This window comes from Canis lupus, chromosome 5 (assembly GCF_011100685.1).
Source record: "Canis lupus familiaris isolate Mischka breed German Shepherd chromosome 5, alternate assembly UU_Cfam_GSD_1.0, whole genome shotgun sequence".
NCBI classification, from domain to species: Eukaryota; Metazoa; Chordata; class Mammalia; order Carnivora; family Canidae; genus Canis; species Canis lupus.
Genome location: NC_049226.1, coordinates 51,389,340 through 51,416,821, shown reverse-complemented (window position 1 = coordinate 51,416,821; position 27,482 = coordinate 51,389,340). Strand labels below are relative to the sequence as shown.

The following is a 27,482-nucleotide window of genomic DNA, read 5'->3' as shown; positions in this document are numbered from 1 at the left end:
CGGGGTTTTTGTGAGATGGGTAATTTAATTTCTAATTAAATGAGTGCTAAGCCCACTCTTCTGAATTCAGAGGTCTAATGCAGAAAACACGATTTTTCTTGTGTGACTGAGGAAGCTAGGAGATCTTAGTTCTCTTGACCAGCCAGTCCCATGTACAGTGCTTGGGGAAACAAAGACACTGAAATGAAGGACAGACCACAGGGTAGACTCTTAATTTTCTCTCTTTCTCTCTATGAAATAAAATAATCTCTGATAAGAAACTTTCTGGTTAATGGCTTCTCATAGATATATCATAGAATATACTCTTCTGAAACCATGGGTTACAAAGTTCTAATTACTTTATTACTTTGCAACTATGGTTATTATTTTTCTTCAAAATGTTCTGTGTCACATTAATTCAATAAAAGTGAAGAATACATTTAAAATCATGCATATTCATTGACTTTAAATTTGAGAAAAACCTAGTTTTTAGTAAAAGAAACTTTCTTCCATGAAAAATATTTTAGCACTTTTATTACATTTAAGTGTAGAGGCTCATAAGTCGTTTTCTTTAAACACTGCTAGACAGTATTTCTAGCATTAATATAGATTACACAAATTAAATGGGCTATTACTAGAATTTCTTAAAATTACTTTTACTTGACAAAAAGCTGCATTGTTATATTACTTCTACTACTTAAGTAGACTATTTTTCCTTATATACCAATTTCACTGTAGGTTATAGGAAAATACAGTTTAATCAACAGAAATATCTTTAAAAAACTCAATACATTTACTCCATAATGTTATAGCATCTTTCTGAATTCTCTATCTATACTAAATCTGCTTGAATTCTAATCATGAAAGAAGTTAATGGGTGCTCTAACGATAAAAAATGTTGAGTAAAAGATGTTGTTGGGTTTTTATTTTTACCACATCCAAAATTGATTGCTCCTATCAACTCGAGGTATGTATGAATCCGTCCAATACAATTAACATCCCCACAGTTCTTCAGGCCAGGACGTACTGAGGTCTTATTTAAGTATTTCGGTTTGCATATCTCCCTAATTAAGAGATGGAAGTACAGTTATTTTGGATAAATAAAAACATGAAAAAAAGATTTCTGGGGATTACTTTTAATATTTGAAATATCTTAAAAATTTACCCCTTCTCAATTGGTAAATGTGTAGGAAGAACAATGCTAATACATAACACCCAAGTGTACTTTTTCCTGAAATATCTTTAAATGATAAAATAACATACGAGTATAATGTGACTTTTATTATACGAGTATAATGTAATTTTTATTATTACTTTTTTTCCATATGAAATGTAACAGACTCCAGGTATCCCAGGATTTTAAAATTAGAAGCTTTGTCTATAGATCCAAATTCAAGCCTCAATCTTTGAATAAAAAGAGCACTCTGATGATATATCTAAAGTATTTAACATCAGGCTTTTCTAATTTTATATATTACTTAGGTTCATCTACTTTTACATTGCCGGGCAGTATCTTTTAATTATAAGCTACCTTATGATGCTTAAAAGTTTTATATTGGTTTTTAAACATTAGGCAAATATCAAGTGCTTACTCTCTGTGGAAAATAGAAATACATTTACAGGATTTCCAAGGAATCAAGAAATGCCCAAAGACTATGAAAAACTTAAACTTTACATAATAAAAACAGAGATTTACTGAATATACTTATTGTACCATGGTATATAGAGTTTAAGAGTAACGAAGAACTTACTAACAGTAGCAATTACTGAATGCTGTGTCAGTACTAATAATTATACAACTTTAATCCTCATAACTCTACAAAGTACATTTTACTATTCTTACTTTAGAGATGAGGAAACAAAAAAGCAGAGGGATTAAAGTATTCACTTACAAAAATAAAGTCAAGATTTACGTACAGACATTATAAACCAAGTATTCTGATACATTATATAACAGGCATTTCTTATTTATTATATTCTACAAAAAATTTTTTGCATCCTACACGCCAGCCACTGTTGCAGGCAGTAAAGATACAAATATGAATATAAAGTTCCTAATTTTACATGCTAATAGGACAATACGTATAATGAATAATATGTACTATATATTATATATTACTATATATTAATTATATTAACTATATATATTACTATATATTACTATATAAATTATATATAACATATTACTATATTATTATATATAAATAAAACAATGTCAGGTAGCAGTAAATGCTAGGAAGGAAAAAAAAAGGATAGGGGATAGTCAGAGACAACTAGGGACCGACTATCTTAGACAGGATATTCAGTAAGGCCTGTCGAAGCAGAAGCCAAACTTAAAAATCATAAATTCTGGGGATCCCTGGGTGGCTTAGCAGTTTAGCGCCTGCCTTCGGCCCAGGGCGTAATCCTGGAGTCCCAGGATCCAGTCCCACGTCGGGCTCCCTGCATGAAGCCTGCTTTTCCCTCTGTGTCTTTGCCTTTCTTCTCTCTCTCTCTTTCTGTCTTCATGAATAAATAAATAAAATCTTAAAAAAAAACATAAATTCTACAGACATTCAGGGAAGGCAAAGTAATTTATGATGTGGGAGGGTATCAGAAATTTGAGGGGCACTTGGGTGACTCAGTTGGCTAAGCACCTAACTATTGGTTTCCACTCAGGTCAACCATGATCTCAGGATTGTGAGATTGAGTCTCGTGCATTGCCCTGATTCAGTAGGCAGTCTGCTTGGGATCCTCTCCCTCTGCCTTTGCTCCTTCCCTCACTTACATGCTTGCTGTAAAATAAATAAAATCTTAGGGGGGAAAAAAGAAATTCTACTGAGAAGCTGAGATTTCAGTGTGTTTTCACTTCACTTCAGTGTGAAAGAAAAGGAAACCAACTGCACAAATAAAGGTAAGAAAGCAGGAATGAACATGGTATAACTGGCTACCAAAAGTCTATAGGAATCTTAAAAACTATTAATTTAATTAAAGATCACCCAACTCAAAAGTCTTTAAACCGAGCTCAGCACTAGTACAGTGCTGAACAAATGGTAGGGCCTCTAAAGATACCTGTTCATGATTCATTTGGGTCATCTTTTCCCATTTAGTAAATAGAGTGCCTCTGTATTTGCTTAGACAAGCATTGCCCTAAGCACTAGGGGTGTTAACAATGAAAAAACAAAAATCTGCTCCTGTGAAGCCTGTATTATTATGAGGAGGAAAGGGGGAGAAAGGGGAGACAATGTACAAATAAAAACATAATATTTTCAGTAGTAATAAGTCCTACGAAGATCAATAAAATACAGAGTAAGAGAGTGAGAGGCAGACATGTGAACTATTTTATTTTACATAGGGTGGGGGTAGTGAAGTTCTTTCATTTCCATGGAGCAGATCTGAAGGAGACAATGAAGCACAATTCATCAAGATCTTGGGGGCCAGGTTGGGGGAGCATCCAAGGGAGAGTGAAAAGTCTGGGTCAAAGACCTGGATGAAGTGTGAAAATACAGAGTCAAGACTGCAGACCCTGAAATCAACTCCACCTAATGTGACCTTGAACAAGTTCCTTTTCCTCTTTGAACCTCACTTTTCTCATCTGTAAAATGAGGACAAGGTTGTCAAGAGGACTGGGGATGATTTAAATACATTTACATGCATTCCATAGGCATTCAATAATAATGGTATTGGTTACCTTAATAAAACATACTTCTAAACAGGGAGTCAGTTGCATGTGATTTTATGGAAAGGATCTTTTAGCCACAAACAAATCTAGCAGGCCTTTTTATTTTAAAACTTTAACTCTTCTACTTTTTTTTTTTTTTAACACCACCTCCAGTCCCCTCTTCTATTTCTGAAAAGAATAGCTTTGAGTTCCTATTCGAAACATTTTTCTTTCACTGTTCTGCTAAATCACCATACTGAAACAACATTTAACTGGTTTTATGAACTAAGGCCAGATTAGGAAACTATTAGATTAGATTAGGAAACTACTGCCATATCATTTATACTATCTATGTAAATTATTCTGCCTTATTGGGAATCCAAAATTCAAATAAATCAAATTGATTAAAGTACTATTAAGTCACTCATTGATGATACATGTAGATAAAAAATTTTTGAGTTATTATTTTGAAGTTCTTCAACTTTGGCCATTCATCCTTCTATTTACAAAAACAAAATTAGATACCCATAGAGATCTAATTTGACTGATCTTCTTCAACAGTGTGAACGGATCAGGCAATGTGAAATAATGGAGAGAGTGATAGAGCTGACCTGCACACAGGTCCTTCTGTCAGTAACTGGTTGTATGATCAAAGGCCCCTAAACTTTGCGAGACCACAAAATCGATCAGACACACAAAAAAACACCACCTGCCTATTTTATAGGATTGTTCTGAGGAATCAAACATGGAAAAGCTTTCTGTAAACTGTAAAGCACTATGCAAATATCAGTTGTTCCTTGTAATTATTCTTTCATTTGATACCCCCTGTACCCAGAAATTTTACTTTAGCCATCCCAAGCATCAGCAAGACAATCACATGTCAAGAACAAAAATCTTTCATTTAGAATAGAACTATCTTTAAAAGCCAAATTAATATTGTGGGAGTAATGAAGGGTACTGATGTAACAAGCCTGGTTACATGTTTTCCTTTGGCAAATCTTCCTAGGTTACAGCACAAGTCCTCTGTAAAAATGGCCCTATGCAACTCAGTATCTCCTAAAGCAATAACAATTATGAATGTTTGATAACATCTTAATTAAACTATGGAAAATTCAAATTATTTGCAGAGCACTTAGGCTGAGAAGGTGGGAAATTCTTTGGTTTATGCCCTATCCAATGCTAAATAATTCAAATTTTGACAATTTAGAAGATAAATGTCACATATCAGAAAAAGTCTTGTATACTGATGAAGCTGGATGAAGGGATTATTAACACATTATGTTACAAGTTCAAAGCTGAAAGCACCTATGGAGAATGGTTTCTGTAATCTAGCCACATTTAATGACAGAAATATATCTGTCAACAAAAGTTTCTTTTTGTACTTACAAATACGTGATAAACTAGGAAAGATGTTCTCCCCCTTTTTCTAGTATAGTAGTGTTTTCTGTTTCTTCCGAATACTGTCCTAAGAAACTGCTTCTCAAAGCAAATTATCCCTGTTATCCAGGACCAAATACTCTTAATGAACAGACAGATGGGTTGAGATAGCTAGAGATAACAATATTTACCAAAGCTTTCAAAGAAAATTTCACTATGAGAAATTTTAAGTCTTGCCTATTAAAATATATTCACATGTTCAAGCTCTCTGTATCACTAGCAATGTAAAATTCTGCATAGGCCTAATTAAAATATTCTAGAGCATGGTTAAGTTTTAAAACAGTATCTAAAATATAGTTCTTCCTTACCACTGATCCAAAATGTAATTCCTAATTTTCAAATAGCGTTCTGGTGTTTTAGCATGGCGTCCCTCAAAAAACTCAGGAATTGCTTGTTTTTCTTCTTCTTGAATGGTATTTCTATCTATTTCTACTTCTTGTTCTGGTGGCTTAAGCTCTTCTTCCTCATGGCTCTCGTCCTCCATTTGATAGGAAGAATGAAAAAGCAATTCATTATCACTCAAGTGTTTCTGAACTTCACAAGGCTCTGGAGAAGACAATGGCCTGGCATCATCCATTATTCCACTTCCATCATGTTTTTCAGAGTTTTTCATCATTTTATTACATTTCTGATCATTTAATTCAAGGGACTTTTTGTCACTAGTGTTCTGTGTTTCAGTCCAAAATTTACTTCCTGAGCTTGAAAGTGCTTCCATTTCTCCCTGCTTTATATTCTGAAAATATTCCTTGGAAGATTTAGATACAGAATCTTCTTGGTTGTAAGAAGCAATAAATTCCCCTTGGCTGGATTCATGACTTATACTACTAGGAATGTTTAATAAGACATCATTGCTAGAATTCTTTGGGGAGCTTGAGAAGTCAACTCATCTGCCTCATCTGTGATGTCTATTTCTTCATCATCAGATAACTGCTCAATTTTTATAGCATTCAAGTTGGGATCAGCACGTCCCCTTAGATCTGATGGCGTCCATGCCTTTGTGCCTTCACCTTCAGTTTTAATCTGAAGATCACTGCTGCTCTTCTGATTTGGTGTTTCCTTCTCTGGACCATCTAATTTTACCTTATTAAAAAATCAAGATAAAAGCCCCATAATATTAATATTTTAAAATTTAACTACTGCCATATATATAATAAATACAGTATTATTAAACTGAGTACATGTCAATGGTATAATTATACCTTTATTGTGCTTTTCTTCTAAGGATTTACAACTGCATTTTGAATGTAAAATATCATTCCAATTTTCCATCAATATATTTTTGACTCATTCATGGCTGGGTGATTTTATTAATTAAATAATCATGACCTATTTACAACTACTATCTTGTTTTTCAATATTAAGTTTAAAACAGGAATCTGGCTCAGAACAACCACAGAGAATGAACAACTGTCATACTAAAGTATTCTTTAAGGTATTAAAATATTTTTAATGGCTAATTTCTTAGAGTATCAGATACCTCAGCTGATTATTTTTTATAATGCTAAACAGCATTATAACATATTAAAGGAATCTGTCACATATCTTTAATTTAGTAAATTAAATTCATCTTTCATTTAAATTCAGATATACAAGAAACAAATATTTTCAAAGGTTCATTTAATGTAGCTGCAGTATTACACAACTAACAATTTAAGGCATGAAATTATCTTCTTTATGTACTTTTATAACATAAATATCTAGTCATGGAAAAGAAAATGATTGTCAATGAATAAAAATGATTTAGAATAAAATCTTTACATACAGTTTTTGAAAAATCTTGTATATGTCTGGCATACCCAAGGGAGGATAGCTCCTAAAAAGAGCTTACCTGCAGATCCTGTATCACAACAGAATCCCAGAATCTAGTATTTGAGGTTAACTGGCTTACTATTTAGAAAACAAAAAGGTAGCAGGAAAGAAAAGGAGTTTTGGACACATGGCCTTGGAACACCCTTTAATGACCTTGCTATTTACTTGAAGTCTCCTGTTTTAACCTTAAAAATTCAGGTAAGATTTGTATTATATTTTGTATGAATGTCTCCTTTAGCATCATGATGTCTCCTTTCCCCAAGTTTTTAAGTAAAACTGACACCCCAATATGTTCTGCATGTTCCAATCTGAGTAGGAATAGGAGTAATAGGAATACGGAATAGGATTAACCAAGTTAAGCTTTATTCTCTTCCAGAATACCTTAACTTTGCCTGACTGCCTTGAAAATGCTTTTGCTTGGTTAAAGAGGGAGTAGATGATTGATATTACTTACTTCCTATGCTCAAATGACACTAAATTATCTAAATCTTGTATTCAGAGAAAAACTCATTATTTGCATTAAAAGAAAACAGCAAATTTCACTTAAGACCCTTTCAAATTCTATATAATTCTGTTTCCAGAACTCAAGCAGGGAATATACTAAAAATTTCTAAATATCACAACTACGTGGTTAAACACAGCACAGATTACTTGAAAGATTAAAGAACCAGACCAAATATAATTATCCTTTTCTGAATCCTGCAACTTACTGAAGTTTTCAGATAATTCCTCATAAAAATTATAAAAGTTTCATCACCGCTATTAAATAGATTTTAGCATCATGTTAGCATTTATGGCTCTAAGCTCTAATCATTCCTAAAAACTACAGTGCAAATCTTTGGACAGAAGTTCTGAGGCTACTAGGATGGCCCGGGTGCCTAGAGATCATGGCCCAGCAGAGAAGTGAGCTGAAGCCACAGATCGTGGAGTCCTGAGAATGTAATGGAAGCTGCCGTCATGAAGATGGAGCAGGAACAAAATGTTCAGAGTAGGAGCCAGTCCAAGCTTTTGGAACATTCAGCATCAATTTTGTTTTGGAGCCGTTAACCTCCAAGTAAAGTCCAGGAATTTCCCCAGCCTGTCTTGAAGCCGAACAGAGGTAAGCTCTGTGCCAACGTGGGGCTTGGACTCATGACTTCGAGAGCAGGAGTAGCACACTCTGCAGACTGAGCCAGCCAGGTGCCCCTAACAACTTGCATTTTCAAACATCATTCTGCAGCTTGTGGGCTTGTTTTTCTGGACTGGGTCTTGCACTCACATATTGAAAAGACTGGTTTTTAAGTCAGACTCTTCAGAATTTACAATATGTATCTTGCTAATAAAAGGAACAATAATAAAAACAAAAAAGCTACAAAGTAAATCTTTAAAATGAAAAGATATTTTTCTAGGAAACAATGCCTTCTAATAGCAGTCTATACTCAAAACACTGAAGATATACTTTGAGATTTTTAAAGATAAACATGCATTGAATACTTTATGAATATAAAATTCTTTCACTACAAAAACTCTGAACAAGCGTTGGTGGTATAGTGGTGAGCATAGCTGCCTTCCAAAAACTCTGAACATTGACTTTAATGCTTGAATTAAAGAACTACTTTTGCTTACTAATTTTATTGCAAATATTATTAATATTATTAAAATTCATTATCATAAAATATAAATATAAATATAAATATTATTAATATTAATAATTATTAACTAGGACATTTATATCCTGCTTACCTTATTTTTAAAGTACTGCCTGGCATAACTCTTAACTTGTAAAACAGTGCGACTTCCAATTAGTTTTGCAATTTTGGTCCACCTTCGGCCAAATTTAGCCTATGTTATCAAAATGGAAAAGAAATTGATCTTGATTAATGTATTTATTAATATTCCAAGCAACTGCACATTTTTAAAAAGCTAAAAAAAAAAAAACCAAACCCATCTTTATTTTCTAAAGCACACAATGAAGTCTTATAGATAAGCTAAGACTCTTAAATCAAAGTCCATACTCTTTTGGAATCTCAACATCTGAAAAGTGACCACAATGATTTAGAAATTAGTTTTCTTTTTCCAGCTATCTAAATGAAGATCCACCACTTTTATGTATTCCTAACAGTATATACTCATATTGCACATTACAATGCTCCAAATCTGGAAAACTGTCTGAAAAAGAGGCAGGTTATATTTTCTACTTCTAGAATCAACTGATTATATACCTGACACTAATTTCAAAATATCTTTTTTCACCCATATTCCACCTGGTACAATATTCAATACCTGTCCCATAGCAGATACTTTTACTCCACACAGTTATCACAGAAAACAGACTTAGAAGAATGAAGGAATCACAAATGAAGCAACCTGCAACCGACACCTCCCTATACACCTGTACTGTTAAAGGCTGTGTGCCTGCTAACAACGAAGCTGTGGTAGGGAAAAAACTGAGATCCTAAGGGAGCTCTGGTGCTTTCTGAAGCAAAGAAAGGAATGCAATATAATTTTAAAGCTAAAGGGAATTTTTAGGTATCAAGTCTAATATTTGATACCTAAATCTTCACAGTATCTCCACAACTCAGGGAAGCTGATCCCAACGGCCAAATTTACAGAACAGGTTATGATATCTACAGGTCATGACTTATGGTGGCAAATCATCTTCAAAACCTGACCCAAATGATAAACAAATATATATTTATTTCTGATATTCATGAGAAAATCTGACATGCAAACAATTTCTTAAAATTAAAAGTACTTATAGGAAAATTCTCAGTAAGTATAAATTAATTACTTAAGATGGTTATTAATAAATACGTAGCTAAGATCAACTTACTGAAGAATTAGTTATACATATTGTGGGATAAAGGCAAATCAATCACTTCCTAGGATGGAGCACTTTGAGACATGCCAAAGATCTATAACCAGTTGAGATTGTGGGGGCTTGGGCATTATGGAAATTGGAGAGGATACACCAACAAGAGGAACAAAGCAAACATTCACCAATTTTAAAAGAGAGCAAAGAAAGAGATCTATGCCCAAAAGGGAAGGAAAAAATCTTCCTTCACCATCTGGTACCACGTAATTCCCTTCTCTAAAGCCTGAGAGAGCTCACTGTATAAGCAAACTGTATCAAAAGGTTAAAAAGGGTGGGGATACAACCAACGATTCCACGTATTTCTGTGGGAAAACATTCTAGGTTTAAAATATCCATTTATCTATCTATCTATCTATCTATCTATCTATCTATCTATCTATATAAATAAATGCCTATTGGCATAAATAGGGACAAAATATCTCTAGAAGGACATGCAAAGAACAGGTGACAATTGTTACCTGAGGCAAAGAGAACGAACGGCACAGGCAGGAATGACTGGGAAACTTAACACCTCTAACTTCAAATACTCTTTGAAGTTTGATCCATGAAGATGTAGCCCCTATTGTTACCACCAGTGTCAACAATAACCAAAAATTCACAATTCATTTTTGTGTGTGTGTATACAAACACATACACATATATATAATAGCCTTCGGTATGGGGCAAAACACCAAAGTAAGCAGCAATCTTAAATAAGTGATTGTTTAATTAAAGTTAGGTTATAAAAATGATAATCATGCAAAAAAAATGAAATACCAATATAAAAAATATCAACAGTACAGGAGAAAAACCTCAGGAGAGAAAACCTTAAGATAGTTTATTTATTCATATAAAGACATCACAGAATATATAGATGTCATGGCAAGGTCTATATAAATACAAATACATCTTATTTCCCATAATCTATAGAAATGTTAACAATGATATTTCAATTTGCATTCATAAATCTCACATATTACATAAATATCTTATAAATAATATATAAATATACATAATTTCAAAATTGATTGGTATAATACTGGTAACATGTATCTTAAAGGAAAAGCTATAGCCTACTCTTAATACCATAAAAAATTTTTCTATGTTATTAAAAGTTTCTTCACATTAATAGAATTTTCAGAATTAGAAACCAGTGTACATTTTTTTTCTATTATGTAACTTGTGGATATTTAAATACATGTCAGTGAAACATTCATGCAACAGAAATGTTTCTGGTCTTTAACTACGTCCACTAAAAAAATATCCAGACTGTGTGCAGAATGCCAAATATCTGAATAAAAAAGGATTCAGCTGATTATGCAGACAGTTCCAAATATACAAGGTTTTTTGCCTTTGTTATTTGTTTTTTTTTTCTAAGAGAAAACATTAGATAACTAAGTAATTTTGCCTTTTAATCCAGGTAGTTGATGTATACAGACAGAGCTCAGTATCTTGTGTTTTATTATTACCAAAAAACGTGGGGGGGGTGTGTGTGTGAAAACTATCTAAAATACTGATCCAAATCTATTTTAATAACTTAGGTCTGAGTTAAAGGGAATTCTCTCATACTATACTACAAATATCATCACAATAGAAAAACTAAAGATGTGATCATTAAAAGAAATTTCTAGTCTTCACAAATTAACCTTATAATTCTATCAATATTGGCTTCTAAAATTATTTTACTATAAATTAAAAATTGCTCTATTTACCAGCCCTTGTTCAAACAGCTCTTTTTCTTCTATCGTCCACTTTACTGAGTAACTGGCTGATTTTGTAGGAGAGTGTGCCCTGAGGGGAAAAAAAAAGGAAATGCAAAAAAAAAGTCTGAAATGGAACATTCCATATTTATGCAGCTAAAGGTTATAGACAGCCATAGGCTAAATTCAATACTGTGAATCTAAGAGTTAAAAAAGAAGAAAAGGCTGCAGCCTCTACCTGGGGGATGGATTTACCCTGTCTTGTATACTTCTCTAGCTTAGGATGATAGGAGCCCCAAAAGAATAATCCTTGGGTCTGAGTGAAGATAACACTAAAAGACATCAAAGGAAGTCAAAGTGATAACAAACAAATAGGCTTCCTTAGACTGGACACAAATCAGCAGACATTATGACATTTCCAAATCCTAAAAGGCCTGTTAAGTGTTTAAGTTGGCTCCAGAAATATTCTCTCTTTGATTCTTCAGTGTAAATCTATGTAAATATCAAGCCAAAAAAGAAGAAACTATATTTATTATTTTTGAAATGTAGTCCTTAAGAAATTAAAATTAAAAACAGAGATGAAGCTCATCAATTTAATTCAAACCATTAATCTCATTAACTTTGCTGTTATTTATTCAGCAAAATGCAAAATCCAAAGTCTGCTCACTGCTCAAACCCTTTGCAATGGTAAATCTATAAGTCTACCCTTTGAGGGATCATAAACATGAAAGCTTATAAACACTAAATAACATCAAATTTTCTTCAATTATAAGGAAAGGATATTTATAAAATAGTTAATACTTAATTTCTCTAGATAATTTTTGAAAACCACAAATTCAAATTAAATTTTTATTTGAAATGAGTGAAAATTAACTGAATAGAATAATAGAAATCAAGCCAATTCCTAATATATAGTATATGTGCTGCCGAAGTGAGCACAAGCCAATTCCTAATATATTAGATAGCAGTTTTTAAAAATTTCCCCACAAATCCCTAGGAAACCATCTTCCATAATCTAATGGAATTGCTTACATAGACAGGACCTTATATTCTGACATAGGAATAACACCATAATATTATCTCATGGCATTCCAACATCGGTCTAAGAAATTTTGATTTTATAGTTTTGTACAACCCAAGGTCAAGAGTTTTTCTACAGGCCAACTATAATTTTTGTTTAATTCTCCTATAACTTTACAATATAAAACATAGAAGTACATACATGATTTTTGCTGTTTTCTGCAGGCTGCACCACATGAAAAAGAAAATAAGGAAGCTTTTCAATATGTTTTTAAAAATATAGTTCAGACTTCTAAAAATATTAAAAATTGATTTACCTCTTCATGTATTTTTTATCATCTTCCTTTTGATCAAGCCAGAATTTTTCTGGAAGTGATTTTTTAGATAAGTAATACCTGTGTAATTATTAAAGAAACTTAAAAAATAATAATAAAATCATATCGTTTTTGTGTGACTTCTATTAAATAGGCACTTATTCAAGAAAATCATACTTGAATCCTAGCTAAACTAATTTTTCTTAAAACCTTTTCCAGATAGGCAAAAACTATGATAAAAATATTTATACCTCACAAGGCTGTTATATGGATTAAATACTACATGTGAAACCACACAAACATAGGACCTGCACAAAATGTGCTACATAAATGTTAGCTTCTCCTATATTCCTTACTAGAAGTGTCTAAGAGAAGAAATAGTCACAGTGTTTCACTTAAATTTTTCCTAAAATATGGAGAATGTAATAGATGAATTTGATTGGTTATCCAGAATTAACTAGGGAGTATATTTTCATAGTTCTAAAGGTAACAGAGTTTAGGGTATTCTCTACGTTAATAAAAATAATTCAAGTCAAATCTACCATGGACATTCCCCCTTGAACTTCTTAAAACTGGCCTACTGTAATACTCCTCAATTAGTCTGACATATGCTTCCCTTAATAAATATTGACTATATATCTTGTATGTCAGGCAATATGCTAAGTACAAGGAGCTGAGGATGAAGATCTAAGAAAAGATCCCTGTACTGCAAGAGCTCACTTAGTTCTTACTCTCATTTTTTCTGTTTCTAAATCTGGAAGTGAACCTGTGACTACTGAAGTGTTCATTCGTAACAGACTTACACTGTTCAATGTATCAGCCAATAGCTACATATAAACAAAGAATGTAAAAACTTCAATAAATTTTTTCTGTTAAATGTTTAAATATTATTTTAAATATACTGGGTTAAATAAAGTATCTTATTAAAATGGATTTCACCTGTTTGAAATGTGGCTATGAGAAAATTTTAAATGATATATGAGTCTTGCACTATTTTTCTACTGAAAAACAATGATCTAGGCTGTGATGTTTGGGGAAAGAAAGAGAATAAAAAAGTCTAAAAAATGTAACCTATGATAATTAAAGGTGTAGACACTCTGAAATCAATAATAGCAATAACTGGGAATAAAGGGAACAGAGAAATTCTGGCTTAAAAAGGAGGATATCCATAAAATACAGATGAGAGTTAAAAATAAACCAGTATTTATTAGACTATTATTAATAGTTAAAAATCAAAATCAGAAATCAGCTCATTCAATCCTTTCATTTTGCATATAAGAAAATGGAGTCCCAAAGAAGTTAAGTTTCCATTACCAAATAGATGAGAGAAACAAGGACAAGAAGCTAGTGGCTAAACTGTGGATAAAGATCTACAACTTCTGAAGGGAAAATCTTCCTGCAGTATTTGTTTTGTGCTTTTTACTTAGATTCCTCCCACATAACACCTGTAAACTGGTAGAGTAAGAAGTGAGAACTTTTACATATTCTAATTGTGTCCCTGGATAAATTAACATCTCTGCGTTTTAGCTTCTAAAACTGAAGATGGAAGCTTGGACTAAATGATCTTGGACATGGACTAAAGGTTCTAGCTGACTTTAAAATATTCTATAATCTCTACTCAACATTCAGATAGTACAGAGTTAGGTGACAACAGAAACTCAAACATATTGGGTTACATCTCAGATTCTGTAGTAAAACAGAGAAATAAACAGAGGAATAAAATGCTTTTTGCATAGGTAGGTACCACACGATGTAATTATAACCTGGGGCCAAATAAGGTTCATCTAGTAACAACAGTAGTCTCTTTTGTTAAGTCTTGCATTTATAAACTTTTAATCCTGCAATCTTTATTTTCCTTATAATCATTAAAGGATACTCTTCTTCCAACAACATCTTCTCAATGACAGCTCTGTTCTCTTCACTGATGGTGCTATCCAGAGTCCAAGGCTATTAAAAAAAAAAAGAATGTATTTTTCTTTTTACTTAACTGGTTTTTGAAATTATCTTCTATGTTTAAAACAATAAAGTTACCATTTACTATGCAGACATATCTGACTCCCAGGATAACATTGTGAGATAGGAATTATTACTTCACTGATGCATCCATAGCAAGGCAAGTGTTTCAAGTGAAGGAGTAGAGATATGACACAGGACTGCTGGATTCCAAGGCTCAGGCTCCTACTCATGGTAAAGTTGTAACAGCTATCAATCAAGTATGAGAAGTATCAGGTAGTGAGCATGTTGCTAGAAATTTCACCCTATCTTCAAAACTCACAATTCTTTTTTTTTTCCCGTAAGCCACAATCTCTCCGTAAGTGGTCATACATGTTTTCAGCCCTCAAAACTTAAAAATTTGCAGCTCAGGTCTCTTCAAGCTCTTCTATCTAGAAAATTTTCAGCTCAGGTCTCTTCAAGCTCTTCTATCTAGAAAATTCTCAGCTCAGGTCTCTTCAAGCTCTATCTAGGGCTTGAAACTCTTCAAGCTCTTCAAGCACTTCAAGCTCTTCTTTCTATCTAGACTGTTATGTCCAATTGACCATTCACAATGTCCACCTGGATATTTAGTAGGCTTCTCAAAGTTAACATATTCAAATCTCGCTAACACCTACCTTTAACAGTTTCTCCCTATGTCTCCAACTTTGTAAATAGCAGTATTAGTCACCTAGTTATTTCACCTAGAAACCTAGGAATCATCCTGGATTCTTCCCTTTTTTTCTCAATCTTATATCCAATCTACCAAGCAGTTCTACCTCCAAATAGATAGAATTAAAATCTATCCATCTTTACAACAATCTCAGCCAAGCTACCACTAACTCTTGCTTAGATTACCACAGATGTTTCCTAACTGGTCTTTTGATTCTACTCTTGCTTCATACAAGCATGACAGAACACTGGTCTGCCTCTCCAACCCTGTCACAGCTGCCACTCCCCCCTTTCCTACCATATTCTAGACACTGGCTTTCAAACAGAGCCTTTGTGCTGCTATTCCTTCTGCCTAGAATGTTTTTCCTCAACTCTTCACACATCTACTCCTATTATTTTTCAACTTAACTGTCACCTTCTGTTTCCCTCAATGACAACTTTATCTAAAATAGGTTCCCCACCTTGTTACTCTCAGCCAGCATCTCAGGTTTCTTTATGGTCTATAATTACTATGTCTACCTGTTTATTGCCTAATTCCCTTTTAATGCATAAGCAACTTGAGAGCAAGACTATGTCTGTCTCGATTATAGCTGTATCCCCCAAACCCAGTGTAGTGTCTGGCATATAGTAAGTATTCAATAAATAACTGCTATATGAAAGAAATGAACCCTGCAATGATCGCCATCTTTTAAATGAAGAAAAGAAGGTTCACAAATCTAGTAAGTTGTAGAACGAGGATTTGTACCTAAATCTAGGTGGCTCCAAAGTTGTTTCCCAACAGGTCATTTCAAAGTCAAAAGAAATAAGAATAAGTTTATTTTTAAAGTAAGAAAAATGTTTTTGGCATATTACCCCTGGAACTGCTGAGAACTAGCACTAAGGAAAAAAGAGGTATTCTTTTTAAAAGCTTAGTGCACCTATTATTTTCATAAAATACTTACAATAAGACCATTCTCAGTTCTCCACGATGAATCAAGATAGTGATCTTGTAAAACAGATGCTGTATTTCCATCACTTCTGTAATAATTAAGAAAATGGGTAAAAAAGTGCTATTATACCAATTAACAAGTACCATTTAAACAGCACGGTGACTGGCAGGGTACAGATGTTAAACAAATATTTCATTCCCTTCTTCTCCTAAGAGACTTAACATTGCAGAAATGCCTCCTCTATTTCTTTAATTTGTGGAATATAAACTGTCTTTAAGCCACCCTATCTCAACTGCTAACCAGCAAAGTCTGTTCTCTTCTCTTGTTTCCTAAGAAATAACTTCATGAAAAAAAATACCCCAAAGCAGCAACCACAACATGCTCTATGGCCATGAACCAACACTTCAGAGTTCTTTTGAGGAGCATCCATATGTATATAGGAATTCAAATTTACAATCAATTCTTTTAGTGATAGCTAAAGCATAAAAGTCATCAATAACAGCGCTGCCCTCAAAAATGCCAAAAAAAAAAAAAAAGAATAGATGATCAAAGATCCAAAATAAAAAAAAATAGGACAGTAAAAAGAAAATTTGATATTAATAAAAAAAATTAACTTGGGTTATTTGGGGCCTTTTCTATGTTCATGGGGGATTAAACTTTGTTAATTCTCACTCCTTTCACTGAATTAATAAAAATTCTCTAAAGTCACCTTGTTCACTTCTTACAAAAAAGATGAAAAGTTTTAGAAGACCAAACTATGATATAATTAAATTCAATATTTGTTTTTTTATATCTTGAAGTTATAAAGTTTCCCAGAAAATTACTGACTTTTCCCAGACCTAGTCTGTGATAAGAATTTTTGTACCTCTCAGACTGCAAAAAGCTTTATCTTTTTGAATCTTCAATTAATTCTAAAGTGGTTACAATAAGTTGTGGAACTAATGGGCTTTCTACAATAAACTAAAAGCAGTAACTTCCCTCAGTTGATGGCAAAAGGTTTTAATTCAGGTGTTAGCTCTGATTTGGTAGAGGCTGCCAGGAATGCTAAAGAAAGGATTCTGAGACATGGATCAGCAGAAGGAAACCTTTGCTTAATGAGGTCTGCCAAGGATAAGGATGCAGAAAGTGGGACTAGTATCACTTCCGGTCTTTCTTTTTTTAAAGATTTTATTTATTTGAGATAGAGAGCAAGCGAGATTAGAACACAGGAGAGGAAGAAGCAGACTACCTGCTGAGCAGAGAGCCTGATGTGGGGGGCTTGATCCCAGGACCTCAAGATCATGATCTGAGCCAAAGGCAGATGCTTAAATGATGGAGCCACCCAGGCGCCCCTCATTTCAGGAGTGGCGCCCCTCACTTAATGCAGACATCTCTTTACACAGAGCTCCTCAATAAGGATTAGCAACTTCCATACCTCTGGTGTATACATCTGGACACCTACCTGAATCCCCATAGATAGCACAAATTAACAAGTTTAAACCTTCCCTGAGAAATTCCTGTCAAATCTGCTACTCTTCCATTGTTCCCTGTTTCAGACAAAGGCATATCCATTCTGCTAGTTGCCCAAGCCAGAAATCTGAGCCTGCCCATATTTTCCTCACAATGTACATTCAATTGGTTGCTAATTCTATGGCTTCTTCCCTTTTCAAATTCAGCCTACCACTACATCCATGCTGACCTCTGAAGTCCTATAGTTCCAGGGCCACTTTTCCAGGGTAAGTATACATGATAAAGCTAACACAACAACCACTTTCTCTTCTCTATCTTTTTCCAGTTATCCCCATCTGGCCCACATGTAAGTTTTACTGTTTCTTACCCAATAAAAATGTTAGTTCTATAAGAACAAGGAGTTAGTTTTGGAACTGCTAGAGACGCAAGCCTTGGCATAGAAAAGGTGCTCAGTCAACATCTGTTGAATGACTAAATGAACAAGGTAGGTGGGACATGGATCATCCACGTCTGTAGGAGTTAAGGAAGGAAGGAGGATTTTCTCATAAAGCAAATCGAAGTTTGAAGGGAATAATATGATGAGATTTGGATGTAACAAAGACTGCTCTAATTTCAGGCAAGAATAGAAGGGGGTGGGACGCCTGGGTGGCTCAGCAGTTGGGCTCCTGCCTTCAGCTCAGGGAGTGATCCTGGAGTCCTGGGATCGGGATTGAGTTCCGCATCAGGCTCCCTGCATGGAGCCTGCTTCTCCCTCTGCCTGTGTCTCTGCCTCTCTCATGAGTAAATAAATAAAATCTTAAAAAAAAAAAAAAAAAAAAAGAATAGAAGGGAGCTAAAGAGACAAGGAGCAGTTAAAAGGAAGTGATTATATAAATACTAAAGAAGTGACAGTAACTTAGACCTACAGAATAAGCAGTGTGAACAGCAAAGTGAATACATTTGAGAGGACACTTCAAATTAACAGACCTTTAGCAACTAATAGAAGGGTGGAAGGAAAGAGGTACAGAAAAGGGATAAAGTGTAGGTCCGTGCCTTGAGTTACTGGGTGAATGGTGCCATTTATTGAACTAGAGAACTTGGAGAAGCAGATGGCAGGTATAGTGGGAAACGTTTATAAGCGGAGATTGAGATGCTTGTGGAACATCCAAGAACAGACAGATTCAGAGAATTAGATAAATGGATCTAAAGCTCAAGAGAGAGCTTTGGGTTGGTGACAGATTTGGGAAACATCAGTATGTAATAGGTGGAACTTTAGGAAATCACCATTTTTTTTAATGGTCAAAAATGGTTGAACAGTGACAAAACTTTATATGATCCAACCTAACGAAATTAAAGTCTTGAGAGATGATATAACTAGGGACTGTGTGGTGAGTGAGAAGTCTTATGACAAAACCCCTTGGAACACTGATTTAAAGGACAAATAGGAGAAAAGGAAGATGAGGAGGAAAGGTAGAAGTGAAAGGGAAATCAAGGTTTCAGTGCCACCTCTTAACTTTGGTACCTAGAATTTCGCAAGTACTTAAAAGCGTGTTTTCAATTAATCCTCAAGGGTTCCACAGATATTATCATTAGCTGTACCAACACATTTCAGAGGGCACCATTCACCAAAATATAATGTTAATGATGTTCCTTGGAGTTGGGTAAGGCAATGGCTCTCACTGTCAGGGACCAATACCCTTTGTAATCTGGCTTGCGTGAGTCTAAGATGATCATAAGCGTCACCAGAAGATTTAAGGCTCGAGCATAATAGAAAGAGAAAGGAAAGAAAAAAGGAAGGCAGAAAAATTAAACATGATCAGAAAAATAAAGAAGAACCCATGGAAAAGGGGCAGAGCCACGGCTCTCAGATGACCTTTTGTGATTCCAAGGCCAATTCACTTTTCTCTGGACTGCAGGTAAGTATCCCTGCCTACTTGTCAGACTTACTGTGAAAAGTAAATTAAATCATGCAAGCAAGAGCACTAAAACTAACCTGATAACTTGATCTACACAAATGTGAAAAATGATTGGTTTTTTTTTTTTTGTATATTTTTTATTGGAGTTCGATTTGCCAACATACAGCATAACACCCAGTGCTCATCCCCTCAAGTGCCCCCCTCAGTGCCTGTCACCCAATCACCCCATCCCCCGCCCACTTTCCCTTCCACCACCCCTCGTTCATTTCCCAGAGTTAGGTGTCTCTCATGTTCTGTCATCTTCACTGGTATTTTCACTCATTTTCTTTCCTTTCCCCTTTATTCCCTTTCACTATTTGAAAAATGATTGTTAATAAAAGTTCCCTATTTACCAGTATAGCTTTGGACTGCTTTGCCTAAAGGTTTGGGAGAGAATGACCATATGAATTTAATTACTCCTCACATTTTTATACCGTTTCAGGGTTCAGCAGAACTTTACACCCGCTACTTTAGTCCCCCAGGGGCAGAGCGGGTACTGCTCTCCATAATTTATAGAGGCCCTACTATGAGGTTGGAATGAATGAAATTTTACCATTTATTTTAAAGCTAAAAATGGTCTAAGACTGGCGATTCCCCATGGTTCAGTCAACCTAACAGACTTCTAACGAGGTTGTTTTTTATTTTTATTTTATTTTATTTATTTTATTTATTTTTTTTTGGTTGTTGATATTTTATAAGCAACATAAACTGGCTCAGTTTAGAACTTGTGATTCCTGACCAGTCCAGGCCTCTTTCCAATCCTAAACGGTGGCTGGGCAAGCACATTTTGAAGATAGTATGCATCGATTTCTTACTTGGAAAGCAAGCAAAGGGCTGGATCTCTCAAGCTGGAGGATGCTGCTTGGAACCACACTGGCCTGTTCGGCAGGAAATCTGCATTAAATAAACCGTGGGCCCTCACTAGGTTCTCACGATACCCTTCACGCGAGGGTAAGGAGGTGGGGAAGAAGGGAAAACATTTACCGATAGGTCACAATGACCCTGGGAGGCACACACCAGGCCTGTCAGCTTCCCCAGGAGCTAGCTGTCTGAAGCCCCGGCAAGTTACCTGTCTGGCCCAAGGTCACGGGGCTAAGGGACGGGCAAGGCCGGCCCACGCTGGAGACCCCAGAGCTGTGCGGCCCTGCCTCCCTGGAAGTTCTTCACAACTAACCCCAGGTCGGGGAGGAAACCTGTCGTCGGGAGGCAAAGAAACGGCACGGCCAAGGTCACCGGGCTTACAAGCGCTGGGAACAGGGATCCCGCGGCTCAGGTGCGGTGCAGAGGCTCCGCCCTAGGTCGGGTCGCCGTCCACGGGGGGGGGGGGGGGGGGGCGGGGTGGATTCCGGCGTGGACACCACGGAAGTAGCAATCTAATCGCTGGTCAGAGTGCAGTGTGCTAGGCGGGGTCGGCGCGCTCCGAATACCGCGGCCAGAGGTGGGAATGGCCGTCCGACACGAGCCCCGGGTCCCCGCCCGCCCGGCTCAGCGGCAGCTTACAGGCCAGGCCGTGTGGGCGCGGCGCCGGTCCGGCCGCCGGGACACCCTGGCCCGGCGGATGGGCTTCCGCTCCCCGGGTCCCTGCCGGACCCCAAGCCTCTCTGGGGTACTCTCTTCGCGCCCGCGCTCCTCCCCGTCCCTGCGAGACCCGGTCTCTACGCCTCACCCGGGCTGTGCCGCGGCTGGCACCACGTCCCCTTCGATATCCACATCCGCCTCTTCAGCCGCCATGATGGGACCTAACCCCATCCGTCCTCCCGAGAGATCCCGCGAGAGGTGGAGGCCTGGGGGCGGGGCCGCGTGCGTCATGGGGCGGGGCTTAAGCCTCGTCCAGCCCCCTCCAGGGCGGGGGGCGGGGCCTCCAGGGAAAAGAGCGCGGCCTTCTCTGAGGCTTGGTCCTCAGATACACACCCTGGGCTTGGAAGCGGCTGTGCTCCGGGGCAAATTCTTGGCTCCTCACTTCTCTCATTGGTAAAATGGGGATAATAGTAAATGGCTACCTGGATTGCTAAAAAGATGAAGCTGGACCTGCTTGGGGTCCAATGAAGATGAAGCTGGACCTGCTTGGGGTCCAATGAAGGACCCTTACCTGTTGGTTTTCTTTCTTTCTTTTTTGTTTTCTTTAAGGAAAAGGATGATTCAGCGATTATGTGAAGTACTAAACAACTTCCATTTTAAAATACAAAAAAAAAAAAAAACATTTAAGAATGTGACTTAGTTTATAGAGGTCTTTACAATTAATTAAAAATTCTTTCTCATGACCAGTGATGTTTACAATAACCCAGGGAGGACTGGTATCAACTGGTATCAACACTTTACAGATGAGGAAACTGAGGCTCAGAAAACTGCAATGACCATCAAAGAATGCATAGCTAGTCAAAGACGGAGCTGGGACCAGAATATGGGTCTTTTGATCCTGTACTGAGTGCTCACCCTCTACAAATCATGTGGCAGGAACTGCAAAAGGTAAACCATTTCTCTCAGAGAATTTATGACTTCTCAAGAAATTAGATACTGGCCTTGAGTATGCACCTACTAGCATTTATCGCTCGCATTATTGTAACTGTTCATTCACTTGTCTGGCTCCAGCACGAGACTGTGAATCCTTAAAGTACAAAAGCTATAGCTGCTATTCCTTGTACTAGTCCTCATACTGGCAACATTCAGTATGGTGTCTGACATGTCATAGGTGCTCAATAAATGTTGAACTGATGAATGAATGAATGAATGAAACAATTTAAGTGTGCTCAAGACAGCCTTCTGTCTCAGCCAGCCTTTCTACTGTTATACCTCCTCACATCACTTTTTGCTAACTTTGCACAGAGAACAGAGGACAAAATGATCAGATTTAACTGAGATATCTCTAGGTTTCATAGCATGTTTTCATAGTATGTTTCATAGTATGTTCGAAGGAGTTTTCAAGTGATCGTATAAACATATGACTCTTCCCTTCACAATGAACTTTTATGATTATTCTTGGCCCTTTAAATTTAGTTATTTATAATACCTAACACAAACATTTTCATTCACTATGATGCCCTGCTTTCTGTAAACTGAAACTGAATGAATGTCAGATTAATTTTAGAGCGGAAAGGAAGGGAAGATTAATTACAAATAGAGAGGGTGGGTCAGGGCTAATATGATCACTTGTCATATCCCCGATATTGTGTAAGGTGTTATCACTTTTGGACCTCCCAAGAATCATGCAAAGTAAGTATTATCACCCTACCCCAGCCTCCGTTTTAGAAGTGAGGAAACCAAAATTCAGAAAAATTACAGTTCTATAGCTGAGTACTAGAGGTGGGATCCCAACCCAAGTCTTTATCCTTCTATACTTAATCTATTGTATTTTAATTCACAACAGAAAGAATAAGGTCTTTTGCAATACTACGTAAACTGGTATTTTCTCATCTGGCTTAAGAGTAAATCATAATCATAATTTTCAGACTTCTTTGAGGTGCTTAAATCTAGAAATGAGTGGAAACTGTATTTTGAAGGTTGGAAACTTACCTTGAGTTTACAAATTCCTTTTCTGTCCCACATTATTTTCTGTCCCTCTATTTCCCTCATTGATGCTGAAACAGAATTTGCGAGAGGTGCCGTACCTGTAAGTCTTCACAAATGTTTTTAGAGGAACATTTAGTCAAAGTATCTGACTCACATTTTAACTGCGTAGTGTTTGAATCCATTGAAGAGACAGTTTATTCATTTCATTTCTCCCTATTTCTGGAGAAAAGGGATCACTGCATTTTTATTGAAAAAGCAAAGTATAATTGCAATATTAATCCATGAAAAGCTGGCATGTTAGCGTTCATGCTAATTAGCCCAGATTTGTAAAGTGCTTTAAAAGCAGGAACTGTCACACAACTGCTCACTAATGTTATTGTTACATTATGATCCAAACTGTCAGCTAAATGATTGCCAGGGATTTAAGAGTTCCCATTTTAAAAAGAAAATGGCCAGTGAGCGGGTAGGAAAACCACTTTATCTACACAGAGGTGAAATAATAGATGAATGCAGACGTAGACTTAGGAGCTACACTTGGCAGGCATTGGATATGGCTTGAATTGTTCCAGGAAAACAAGCTGCATTTTATTTTATTTTCCCTCCCCAGTTCCCTGAAATCGCATAAGGTAGCTACTGAAAAAGCTGTTCTCAATATGTTGTAAGGAACGTCTGCCAATGCACTTCTTACATTTTAATTACAGTAATGCTACATCCATCTGACATTATTCGGAAGGGAAAGTGAAGATGCCAACATTAATGAGCTCCTACTGTGTGCCAGGCATTTTACAGACATTATTTCTTTGCAGCCCTTTGAGGTAAGGAATTATTTTCACTTACAGATGTGGTAACTGAGGTTCAGAATAGTTAAGCAATTTACCCAAGAATCTGGGCTTACCGTGTTTTATTTTTTTTATTTTTTATTTTTTTTCCTTACATCATGGTGTCTTAGGTTAGGTTCTAATAGCATCATTCAGAATTGCGTTGTTTCTTTCCAGCAGCTGCCATTGGTAGGATGATGCCTCTTTCTCAGTAGCTCCAGGAGGATGCGTGTGGTTGGCTGGGCTTGGGTCACATGCCATCTAAGAAGCCAGGTGGACTCAGTTCCACCAGCAGCACATGGAATGAGGAGTGGTGGCTCCTGGAGCAAAATAAGGGTACTGTTTCCAGAGGGAGGAAGAATGGATGCTGGGTAAGTAAAACAACAGATGCCCACTATACTGTTCTATGTTGCAATTCCCCTCTGTTCCCTCAGGCCTTTAGTACAATCTGTTAACAGCTATAGGCTCATGTCGGCACTGCATCGGGCAAATTACTCAACCCCTCTAGACTGCTGCTTCTTCATTTATAAAATGACTTATGAAATAATCTCCAGAGGTAAAATTCTTTGATTGTGTTCATTTCACAGACATTTATGAATGCTGTCATGGGCAAGACGGGGATGGAATTGTCAAAGTCTGTGTGGGTTTGTATATGGTTGGATGCTTAGTTAAATATGGACCATAACCAAAATATTCTCTCTGCCTGGAATCTGCCACACTTCCCCAGTTCCCAGCCCATCCACATTCAGGGGCACTCTGCCTTCTGCCCTTAGCTCCCCATCTCTCTCCCTCTGAATGGGCTGGTTCTGACTCAGCTTTAGTTAACTGTTGCCATTTTGGAACTCTGGCTCAGAGTTGCCAAGCCTTCTGATTCGTCTTTTAAGTCAAGCCAGAAATCAAAATTAATTTGTGAAAAACAGTTCAAATTTTTAAAATACACTATTGGACCAAATGAACACGTATGTGGGCTACATCTGACCTGCACATTGTAACTATTGCCCTAAATCGTTCTCTCCTACTAAATGTAGGACTTCAGTGTTCTGATTTTTCCACTAGTCTGCCTGTTGCACTACTAACGTCTTAAGGGTAGGGAACATGTTTCTGTTCCTCTTTGTATCCATAGCACCCAGCACAATGCCTGATACATAATAACCACTTAACAATTCTTTCATTGAGGAGCACCTGGGTAGCTCAGTGGGTTAAGTGGTTGCCTTTGGCTCAGGTCATGATGGAGCCAGGTCCTGGGATCAAGCCCCGTGTAGGGCTCCCTGGTCAGCAGGGAATCTGCTTCTCCCCCTGTCCTTCTCTCTGATATCTCTTTCTCTCTCTCTCAAATAAATAAAATCTTTTAAACAATGTAATAATAATAATAGTTTGTTGAATGAATGAGTGAAACAAGTAGAAAAAAATAAAGCCAGAGGTTTCTTTTAATAGTTGAATACAGAAAACTTCCTTTATAAACACATAATCAATGGATATTTTAAATGAGAACTATATAAATTCATGATACATATATATGTATAAAACAATTGCATTATGATCCTGACAAGAAATACATAACGCAATAGACAAAGGAACAATTATAAACCTACATAGATTCTCAAAGTCTCTCCTCATTAGTGAAGGAGAGATGTATGAAGTTTTATTGCCTGTATATTTATTTTATACACTGCCTATACTTTTGGAGGGGAGAGAGGGGAGGCAGAAAGCAAGTAACCAACTCAAGGGGAAAAGTTCATTCTGTAATGATTCTGAAGGGGTGTTTAAGATGAAATGTAAAACTGTTATGACTCTCATTTTTATAACTCGCACATGAGCAAGTATGTGTGCACAAAATCCAGTCCAATGTCCTTCCTTTTACTAAATAGTTCCCTTTCTATAGGAAGAGTCAGCTTCAGTGTGGTGCTCTTGCATAACATCTTCCTGCCCGACCATACAAACCCCCGTCTCTGTGACCCAAAAGCCACAGCAAGGCTTGTGTCAGAGGGCCTGTCACTCTGGCCAGTAATTGTCTGGCCCTGCCTGTGTCCACACTAGCCTGAGACTTCCTTGACGACAGGAACCATGTCTATGTTATCCACACCTAGCACACAGTAGGTGCCCTACCGGCGTTTGGATGGACAGCATGTCCTCTATATCGTGAAGCATATTGTTATCTCAAAGCTTCAAGATATTTCATTCAATTAAGTGTTTATTTTTTTTTAAGATTTTATTTATTTATTCATGAGAGACACAGAGAGGCAGAGACAGAGGCAGAGGGAGAAGTAGGCTCCCTGCAAGGAGCCTGATGTGGGACTTGATCCCAGATCCTGGGATCATGCCCTGAGCTGAAGGCAGACGCTCAACTGCTGAGCCACTCAGGCATCCCTTCAGTAAGTGTTTATTGAACACCTATGTGTCAAAAACTATTCTGCACATTTGGGATACACCAATAAATAAAAAGGGCAAAGTTTCCTACCCTGATAGAAGTCACATCCTAGCAAAGGGGAAGAGAAACAATAGACATAATAAATTAATTACATATTTGTTGAGGATGATTAAGTGCTATGGAAAAAGAGAAAAAAAGTAGGGCAGGACATGGACCTCAAGAGTTCAGAGCGGTGTAGGGGTGCAGGTTTTAAAAAGGAGGTTCAGGGATCCCTGGGTGGCGCAGTGGTTTGGCGCCTGCCTTTGGCCCAGGGCGCGATCCTGGAGACCCGGGATCGAATCCCACGTCGGGCTCCCGGTGCATGGAGCCTGCTTCTCCCTCTGCCTATGTCTCTGCCTTTCTCTCTCTCTCTGACTATCATAAATAAATAAAATAAAAATAAATAAATAAAATAAAAAAAAATTTAAAAAAAGGAGGTTCAGCATAGACCTTGTTGGGAAGGAGGCATTTGAGCAGTCTTGCCATGCTGAGGGAGTTGCCAAGCTGATGTCAGGAGAAAATGATCAGATGGAAGAAAGAGCTGGTACATACACTCTGGGTGGGAGTGTCCCTGGTGGAGGCCCGCAAGGTGGAGGAAAGTGAACACACAGAAGAGCAGGAGGAGAGGAGGCTAGAAAGGTAACAGGACCACATTTCGTAGAGCTGTAGGTGTCATTGTAAGGACAATAGTTTTCATTCTGAGTGAACTGGGGAGTCACTGTAGGGCTCCAGTGAGATTAAAGATAGATATTAGCAATATAAGTTACATACTGAAATGTATTTAGGATTATAAACGGAGTGGTTGGTAACATGACCCACGTAATGTTTCTTTTTTTGTCAGGTTTCCTGAAGAAAAAAATTCCACGAACTGTAACTGATACTTTTGTTAAAATAATTCCTTTTTCCCGGGATCATGGATGAGTACATCTTTGTCTATGCTGTTTTTTGTTTTGAGCCCACCCGACCTATTTCTCCTTTTTTAAAACTGCATCCTGAGTTCTCATTTGAATGGTCATATTGGCTACTTGAGAAATAAACTGGCTGCCATAACACTTCCCATTAA

General features: G+C 36.8%; 1 protein-coding gene and 1 long non-coding RNA gene across 6 annotated transcripts in view; one reads left to right on the top strand and one right to left on the bottom strand.

Annotated features, from left to right (window-relative positions):
* MYSM1 (Myb like, SWIRM and MPN domains 1) overlaps nt 1–21,458 on the bottom strand; it is a 42,845-nt gene extending 21,387 nt beyond the window's left edge. The window contains 10 exon segments of the mRNA XM_038537395.1: nt 913–1,043; nt 5,365–5,920; nt 5,923–6,136; nt 8,588–8,686; nt 11,411–11,489; nt 12,621–12,644; nt 12,736–12,813; nt 14,609–14,679; nt 16,317–16,392; nt 21,354–21,458. Coding sequence (XP_038393323.1) covers nt 913–1,043; nt 5,365–5,920; nt 5,923–6,136; nt 8,588–8,686; nt 11,411–11,489; nt 12,621–12,644; nt 12,736–12,813; nt 14,609–14,679; nt 16,317–16,392; nt 21,354–21,436 — 1,411 coding nt within the window. The 5' untranslated portion in view covers nt 21,437–21,458.
* Nucleotides 20,699–27,482, top strand: LOC102155678. 5 transcript variants are annotated; one of them, XR_005359705.1, is made up of 5 exons: nt 20,699–20,960; nt 21,953–22,153; nt 23,896–24,009; nt 24,190–24,383; nt 27,261–27,482. It is a non-coding gene; the product is annotated as an uncharacterized LOC102155678 (long non-coding RNA). The 5 variants fall into 5 exon arrangements; XR_005359706.1 differs by lacking the exon at nt 27,261–27,482 and adding an exon at nt 24,600–25,306 and having other exon boundaries at nt 20,700–20,960; nt 24,193–24,383; XR_005359704.1 differs by having other exon boundaries at nt 20,702–20,960; nt 24,193–24,383.